This window comes from Vigna angularis, chromosome 1, assembly GCF_016808095.1.
Source record: "Vigna angularis cultivar LongXiaoDou No.4 chromosome 1, ASM1680809v1, whole genome shotgun sequence".
Classification (NCBI taxonomy): Eukaryota; Viridiplantae; Streptophyta; class Magnoliopsida; order Fabales; family Fabaceae; genus Vigna; species Vigna angularis.
In genome coordinates, this window is record NC_068970.1 from 5,401,542 (window position 1) to 5,410,383 (window position 8,842).

Consider the following 8,842-nt stretch of genomic DNA (forward strand, 5'->3'; position numbering starts at 1 on the left):
ATCAAACAAACTTAAATATTGTAATTTTTCTATCTATTAAATATGTGTGATTAGTTTATGATAAATTTTAAGTTCACTAAATTTTTATTGTTGAATAGTAACATTATTTAAAATAATTTTATTTTAGAGTTTAATGTTGTTTTATTATAGTTTAATTTTGTCCTAAGGTATTGAACCCAATTATGAAAATAATTATAGTACAAATATCACAGCTCATATATGTTAAAAAATAAAATTAACAAATATATATAATAAAGTGAATCCATTAAAAAAGAGAAATCTTTTTGGATTATTCTTTTATAGGATACAGTTGATGAATAGCATAACTAATCCATGAACAACAAAAAATAAAATAAGTTTCATAAACTACATAGCTGAATTATTATTTAACATTATGTCCAATTTAAGAGACATAATATGTAAAGAGTAAGGATAATGAGATAAAGCAAGTGGTTTTCAATCCATAAAACAACGTGATAGGAAGCTGAATCTTTTGGGTTTCAACCAGTAGCCCGATACGCAGAGGCCCGTTAAGGTTATACAGGAGGCCCAAGTCATGATTTTGAAATGAGTTTTTCTATAAATAAACGTTATTGGTTGACTATGTAATTGAGAATTATTATCCAAGTTCCAACTTCTAGTTTATTGAAAGAATGTGTATGAATAGCCTGATTATGTAACACTTTCAGCTAATTTCTTTTTATCTACATTTGTTTTGGGGAAGCTGGTGCATGATTTGGATTCTGTATGTATTGGACTTCAAATACTTTTTCTCTGTGCTAAACCTAATAAATCTGCTCCATGTTTTTTCTCTGATTGTTGTATTGAATAACATGATCTAGCTGCATAGTGCCTCAAGGGACAACTTCTTTGGAGTTCCCGGACATGGGTCTCCCCCAAAAACTTCAGCAGCTACAGTCACAGAGCAAGATTGCTTGCCAATGCAGTTCTACAAATAATACCAACAATACATAGTACAAAGTAGCAGAAGAAAAAGGTAGCACTGATAATAAGCAAAAGATGCATGAGCATAACATGGTAGAGCTAATCATTCAGAACCAAATGACTAATTATCCAGCAATTACTGGTTGTAGATGTCACCAAGGATTAAGTGAGCAGATGAAACAAAAAGGGTGCCTACTTATACAAAATTTACTAGTATTAATGACCATGGTAGAAAATTCAGAGGAGAACTGGGTGAAATTGTGTGACAGAAGCATCAGAAGCAGCACCAGTATGCATCAATACAAATCTAAATTGTAAAGGGTCAAGCTGATTGTGGTACCTTTTCAGGAGCATCATATGATCTGTGAGCATGGCAGCTTCCCTCTCTATAGTTTCCACAAGTTCCCTGAGGCAATCCATAACTAGCAAATTTAATCTGGGAAATCTTTAGCCCAGGTGGACACCACAAGTGAGCCTTGGGTCTATTAATTTTGCCACTGGCCAGCATCTGCCTGTTCTTAAGAGTTGGTTGCCCTTCATATATATCAGAACAAACACTTGCTGTTGTTCTTTTCACCAAAGAAATTCCACTAGGGTCTCCTCCCCATTCTTCAAACACAACCAGGTAGTTCCCACTTGGGTTCAGCCACGACCGAGGAAAATGGTACCTGTCCAATGCCAACAATATGTTGTCAATGTCATGAATCATGATGATGTTCAAGTTACTTACACCATTCACTGCAGAAAAATAACTTGTATCAGCTCTTACCATCTCTGGGAGGGCTCTCCACAGTTTGTCTGGCATTTTTTCTCAGTGTAAGTTCCAGCGTAGGAACATTCCCCACAACCACCGCGTGCTATATATCCAGGCCAATGGCGTCCAATGCTTTTACCATTTATCCATACTTGGCCCTTTCCCATGCTAATCATGTCCAGAGCCAATGGATCATTGCCTGCTGGTGTGCTAAAAGTTGTCTATTGACATTACAGCATAAATGTGTCAGAAGAAATAGATATTCTTACTTCCGTGATCAAGCACATAATAAATGCAAGACTTGTTGAAATTCAATCTTACCTTGTACCATGTCAAAGGCTGTTTTTTAGCCAATAATGATCCTTCTACCCATTCAACTGAGCTACTCCCACTTACAGTGTTAAGGTTTAAGGCTTCTCCCTTGAGACCAATCTGCCAACAAAATGCAGATGAGTAATCTCTTATTTCTTAGTGACACACACATAATTATGATGAAACCTTTCAATGTTGCAACTGAGCAAAACAATAGTAGATGACAAACCTTGTAAGACCATTTCTGTTTAGACAAGTCTCTAGTCCCCTCATTTAGACCATTTAGTGTGACTGGGCCTAACACCCCAGCATTCCATGTCTCAAAGTGAATCCCAACATTCTGGCATCATTGAAACATTGGCATAAGATAGGAAGAGGAAAAGAATCTTGAAATAATTTATATTTGTAGAAATAAAAAACAAAATTAGATAACTAACCGGGAGACCGACGGCAATACTTAGTAAAGATAGCTTATTATTGCCAACCCTCAGCTTCACTCTGTCACTATATGTTAATTTAGGGAACTCCAATCCTCCATACACAGTACCTGCATTTATACAGAAAATGGATAAGTACGAGCAGATATTATCATAACAAAAAAATGGATTGAAAATATATCATTACCTGAAAGTTGACCATTGATGAAAACATGCAAAGCATGGCCAGCTGACATCACGGTAAGAACAGGAGATTGTCCTCTCTTTATAAAACCTTCATTTGCATCAATATTGACACTGGACAAGGGACAATAATTTATTAGATGGAGCGAGGATACGAATAGTAAGTGTCAGGAAGTTGAACATTTCCATTATTAGTTTTTTAGAAGTCAGATACATGATCAATTGAAAGATACTTACTCTGTCATATACCACAAATAATCTGTGGAATCTCGGGTGATATTAATCTGCTCCCAGAGTGCATATGCTGTTAAGGGATCATCTTCATTGGACGATGCTGGCTCTTCATTGTATGACTGCCAATCAAATGCAGTGTTCACAGCAGTCATCTTCAGCAGAGAGCTTTGAGCACCAACCTGTTTACATACATAGCATTGATAACATGAATATTCATACTTGGAAAAAAAACCAATATGAATACAGAGATTTTCTGCTAAAAGTCTGTCTAATGTTTCTGTTCTTGAACAACAGAAGAAGTACTGAACATTACAATTCGTATGAGAAATATGTTAGTGACAGAAAAGTTCTGCACAAATAATTTCCGGGTACACTCCTTCATAAAATAAAATAAGCTTGATAAAAAGTATTGTCTTACTCTTGCAGTGTTGAAAACTTCAGTTTTGCAATCAGGAAGGATGCTGATAGACCAAGGTGGTAGGTCATATTTTCCATTTCCAAATGTAACTGTAGCGGAAGATTTGGTGTCATAGTTTCCTAGGAATGCAGCACAAGTACCAGAAGTCTTGAACACATGTACCTAAAGTAAAATTAAGACAAACGGCAAAAAAAATTTCAACAATTCTGTTAAGTATTTTTCACAAGTCACGTCCGTGTTTAGGGTCCTTACCTCAAGGTTTTGACCAGGCCATGTCACATTGGGATCTACAGACACTAAAGCTGGCTCACACAGCTTTATTGCTTTATGCAAATCCCTCAAATGCCCCCATTTTGGCTCATTTAAAAGTCCTGACATAGTTAAACAAGCTTCAGACTAATATGAATATGTACAATTTGCAAAAGCATAGTGATTAATATTCACCCCAAGCATCAACATAAGCAAGTAATTAAAAAACATTTTTTTAAATAGATTTAAATTTGCATGGTGTCATCATTCAAATCATGTCAACAAATCAACCAAATGTCTCAGCCTACCGTATTCATCAAGGAGACCATCATAGTCATAGCTGGTGGCAATAAAGGGGCCACCTGATGTCCGATCAAAGTTAGTTCCTCCATGGAACTGGATCCAAAAATGATACATTTTAGACTCAAATCAAAGTTTCCAATGCATGAATACATATTACATAAAAAGGTGGGAAGAATCTATTGACATTGGCCAACAGATAGACCGTAAATGCAATGTTCTAACCTACCATGTAGTAATTAACAAATGAACCACCATTCTGTACGAATCTTGCAACTGAGAAGGCCATGTCTTCTGCAGGTCTACGAGGAACCGCGCCACCAAACTCAGTGTACCTGCAGAACACGAAACATAAACTGAATACAGGATCCAGACCAGTTATTACTATAATTTATTTGTCGAACATACCAGCCACTCCAGTTCTCTGTCCACATTTTGGGTTTGTACTCCTTGTTAGGAGTGAAGTTTTCACAGTAGTATCCATTGCAGGTGTTAATCTATCGAGAAAGATGCAAGGGAGTTCAGTCAATTTTCCAATGAAAAAAGACAGAAATGGGTGGATGACACAGAGAGAGGTACGTTAACTATAAGTTAGAACAAACTATAAGAGAAAAGCAACAACAGAGAAGGACAAATGGGCCAATGAACCTACATCAAAATATCAAACCTAATGCAACAAAACAACCAAAACATTACTGAAGACTGTACCTAAAAGAAACAAATCAACGAAGGTGGGGCACACAAATTTATGGGAAGACGATAAGAATTATTCTCCAAATGTTTCTTTTTTATTTTTCTTAAAAGGGTTTGAGCAAAAGGGTCTTACAACAGGATCCGGAGCATCTTCTTGCTTGCACATAATCCAGGGGACACCAGTATCTAAACCCACAGCCATTTGAGCAGCCCATTGGGCATAAGCTTTTCCAGGAGCACCAATTTCCCACTCCACTGGTCCAAATTCGTTTTCTATCTGTCACATTCAATTTTTGGCCAAACAGAATGCCATCAATAAATGGTCATTATTGTAATTGATTGGTTGGCCTAACTAATAAAACTTCAGTCATAATAAAATAACATCACAAAATGCAAAGTTGAAACTTGAAAGCAATCCTAAGAATAAATATCTTATTCAAATCCCACTTCCTTGCCTGTGACATAATTATAGGACCTCCCTGAGTCTGGAACAATTTCTCCGCCTTCATCATGTTCACAATCTTCTCAGTAAAATTTCGCATTGCCGCCTACATCATTACCCAAATTGAACGATTGCTTACAAAATGATCAGGATTTCATAATTAAACCATAACAATAATAACCGAGCAAAATTGAAAATTCCAACCTTAAAAGGTTCATTGTCTGTTCTGAAAGCAATTCCCGGAACATACTTGAGCCAAACAGGAAACCCCCTGAATATCAAACAGAAAGAAAAGACCTTTAAACATTGCTAAACAGTGTTGTTCTTTTCCAAAACAAATTATCCTCTGAATATACATATTATGTTATGTAGAATTATAAGACAGGTTATCAAAATCATTACCCAAAGTTCCACTCAGCACATACGAAGGGACCAATACGGAGATGAAGATAGAGACCAGCCTGCTGCACCACCTTGATGAACTTAACCAGGTCGTATCTATCCTCGAAATAATACTGAATTTTCAGTTACCCAAATTTCATATAAAAGAAAAAGGAGTGAGCTTTCTATCAACTTTTTGACATGTGGAAATGATATATTTAAAAATATGAATATAACATTTGCATAACTACCTTTCCAGGAGAAGGTTCGTGTCCATTCCAAAACACATATGTTTGAATGACATCTAAGCCTCCATCTTTGGCCTTTTGAATAAGGTCTGGCCACATCTACAACAACCAATTAGAATGGTGGAAAAAAAAGGTTTTCAGTGTGAAAAATGAAAAGTCTTTGGTGATTTCAAAATAATAAAAAGCAAGTACCTCAGGTGTGCTTCTTGGATAGTGGATGGAGCCTGAGATCAAAATTCTTCTCTGCCCATTAACAATAATGGCTTTGTGATCATAGGTCACAGAGGCTGTGACTGCACAAACCCACAAAAATAACAGCAGGGTATAAAAAAAACCCTTTGGTAAATTCTCCATAAGAACCCGTGAACCCGTCAGTGTCCTTCACACATTTAAAAAACAAAAACTGAAAGTCCAAATGAGAAGAAGGGGACAAGAGAAACACGCTTCTGATGTTTCCTCACAATGTATTTTGATGCTTTTGAGGTTGAAAGGAGATGGCAAACAAAGACTTTAATATATCAAAGGTAATTTGGTTGTGGAGCAGTTTTGGTGGGTTTGTGCAGTTTGAGAAGGCTGCAACTCCTTTATATACATTTGAAAATCCAAGCTACTACTACACTTTGGAGTCTAGCAACAACTGGGTCCCATTTTCTCCCTCTGATTCACTATTCTGCAGATGTTTATGGAACAAATTATCCATATCAGATATCCACGTGTAAAACAGAGTTCAACATATTGTAATAAAACCATAATACCAAACAATAATAATAAAATAATAATAATAATAATAATAATAGTAATAATATTAATAATAATAATGATGATAATAATAATAATAATAATAATAATAATGGTTAGGGATGATATCTGATGTATTAGAAATAGAATAAGAAGTTAGTAATTTAAGAAGTGTAAATAAGATTGTAGAAAAAAAATGAAGATATTTATAAAAATAAAAATCTTAAATTATAAAAAAAAGTATTTTAAAAAGTTATATTTATATTAAATCGTAAATATAAAAGTATAAAAGGGCGTATTTTATGAAACAATGCATATAAACAAAATTTGCAAAAAAAGTATTTTAAACATGAGACTAATATAAAATAAAATAAGACTTTAATCTAAAATATTGAATCAACTAAACATGTCTTAAATTAAATTTAGTAAAGAATTAAACAATTTAGATCATGATATTTGTTATCTAGACATTATTGTATCACTTGATGTTTAGTTAAGGACCTTTATTTAAATAATACTAATTATTGTACTTATTAAATATAATAATTCAATAAAAGTTTATTAAACATATAACTTTTCATCACAATTTCTAAATATAGAAATATTATATTAATACTTTTATTAGACAGATATTACTGTATCAAGGTTGCTGTTAATTTGATTAATTTATTTAAATCATAGTAACTATTTTATTTATTAAATTTAATAATTAGAGTATAATTAGATGCATAACATAACTTTCTCTATAATTTCTGCATATAAAATATATTTTTGGATGAGGATAATAATTTTAAAACTTTTTATATAGATATATTAATATTTATTCATATATATATATATATATATGTGTGTGTATGTATATAATTTTACAAGTCAAAAATTAATGTATGACTTAGCTTTTACTATTAATTTAGTGATTTTATTTGAATAAAATAGTATTTATTAAATTTAATAATTAAAATATCAATTTATTAAAAGGATGAATTTTATTGTAAAAACTAAAAAAATTGAAATTTTAGAATGGATGGTAATTAAAGTGAGACTCTATTATTTTAATATTAAAAATATTTAATATAAATAGTTTGTTATAAATGAGTTTTATTATTTTAAAATACATTATCTCTCCAGAAAAAATTACTTTTTAAAAGTTTTTAAACTTTTTTTTTTAGTTCTCACTCTTTATTTGTCTATTTCAATATTTGAAACTATTTAGGTGATGCTCGTGACAAGCACACACGTTGGACCGATAAGTTTCTCTAAGATAGTTTTCTACTTCTTTTCTCTTAGTCCAATTTGTTTTGTTGTTACATATGGTTATTTTTTTGTTACATGCGTAGTTTAAGTTATCAATATAAGTTTTTTTCAATTAATAATCATAAGAACATTATGTCATGATGGTTCTTATAATGTTTATATGTGTATATAGAACATCTTATGGAGTTAAAAAGTTTTTGAGGTTTTAAAGTTGTTTAAGCTTAGTCACAGATAATGGAAACAAATTGCATTATCTCTAAATTATAAAAATGTTAAAATTACTAATTAGATGATTGTAATGTGATTTGTCTGATTAAATAATGATATGATTCCAAATAAGTAAATATTCAGGGATCAGGACAAATAATGATATGATTCTAAATAAGCAAAGATTCAGGGATCAGGACACTTAAGAACATAAAATTGAAAATTTTAAATAAAATAGAGAATACTTAGATAGAGAAAAAAACACCAAAAACCAATGTTTGATAAACATAGGGAGGAGCACCACAAGAATTGGGAAATTCTTAATAAGATCACAATATGTAGGGAAAACCACAATAGAAATAACCTAGTTTTATTTTTTGGCAACAATGTTCTGCTTTATTATGAATTCCAAAAATTTTAAAAATATAAATTAAGTTGTAGGTTTTGCTTCATTTGCAAGTAAATAAAAGAAAATTACAATCCCTCACTTTTAAGAAAAGATAATATGTTATAATGGTCATGTTGACACATTTTAAATGGTTTTAGGTTCAAATAATGATTATAACTATAATGTTGATATATTTTTTTTTAATAATCCAACCATGTAATATATGTAATCAAATTGGCCTGTTCAAGATGTGGAATCTTCAATTGGGCTCCAAAAGATGATTTATATTGCGTTGCAATGTCTCTTAGGCCTTTTTAAGCCTTCATTTTGTCATGGGTCCATGTAAGTCTTGAATTGAGTCCTAATCATCGTCTTAATGATCCTCATCATGTGTGTTGGGCTTTGATGTCTACATCAAATGATCTGTGTGATGAGTTTTATATGTTGAATAGAGATTATGGTAATAAATTGAATAATTTAACCTGTATAGAATAACATAAATATGCATATTTGTGATATACATACTCGCTAGGCGAGACCAAGGTCAAAGAATCATTAACCTGAAAGTCACTAGGCGAGGATATTCTCACTAAGAGACATTATAGTCATAGAATTCACTGACTTAGTCATTATTGGAAGTGAAAGTTGTTCGCTAAACA

General features: G+C 32.4%; 1 protein-coding gene across 2 annotated transcripts; it reads right to left on the minus strand.

The window, feature by feature from the left end:
* Positions 1–308: 308 nt before the first annotated feature.
* Positions 309–6,140, minus strand: LOC108322725 (beta-galactosidase). 2 transcript variants are annotated; one of them, XM_017554937.2, is made up of 19 exons: positions 5,789–6,140; positions 5,600–5,695; positions 5,370–5,482; positions 5,172–5,238; positions 4,981–5,073; positions 4,659–4,802; positions 4,241–4,329; positions 4,062–4,167; positions 3,841–3,928; positions 3,536–3,654; positions 3,284–3,445; positions 2,869–3,044; positions 2,636–2,745; positions 2,449–2,558; positions 2,241–2,351; positions 2,021–2,131; positions 1,715–1,920; positions 1,286–1,613; positions 309–949 (listed from the first exon to the last, which is right to left on the minus strand). In XM_017554937.2, exons 1-19 carry the CDS (start codon positions 5,948–5,950, stop codon positions 839–841), a joined length of 2,502 nt encoding a protein of 833 aa, XP_017410426.1. In that variant the 5' UTR covers positions 5,951–6,140; the 3' UTR covers positions 309–838. The 2 variants fall into 2 exon arrangements, with proteins under 2 accessions (XP_017410426.1, XP_017410427.1); XM_017554938.2 differs by having other exon boundaries at positions 311–949; positions 5,370–5,465; positions 5,600–5,685; positions 5,789–5,923.
* Between the last annotated feature and the right edge of the window lie 2,702 nt (positions 6,141–8,842).

Coding starts and splice junctions, on each gene's coding strand:
- LOC108322725 (XM_017554937.2), bottom strand. CDS start 5,950: ATGGAGAATTTACCAAAGGGTTTTTTTTATACCCTGCTGTTATTTTTG. Junction 2,746..2,868: donor TATTTGTGGTATATGACAGA/GTAAGTATCTTT, acceptor TCCCTTGTCCAG/TGTCAATATTGATGCAAATG. Junction 2,352..2,448: donor GTATTGCCGTCGGTCTCCCG/GTTAGTTATCTA, acceptor CAATGATGCCAG/AATGTTGGGATTCACTTTGA.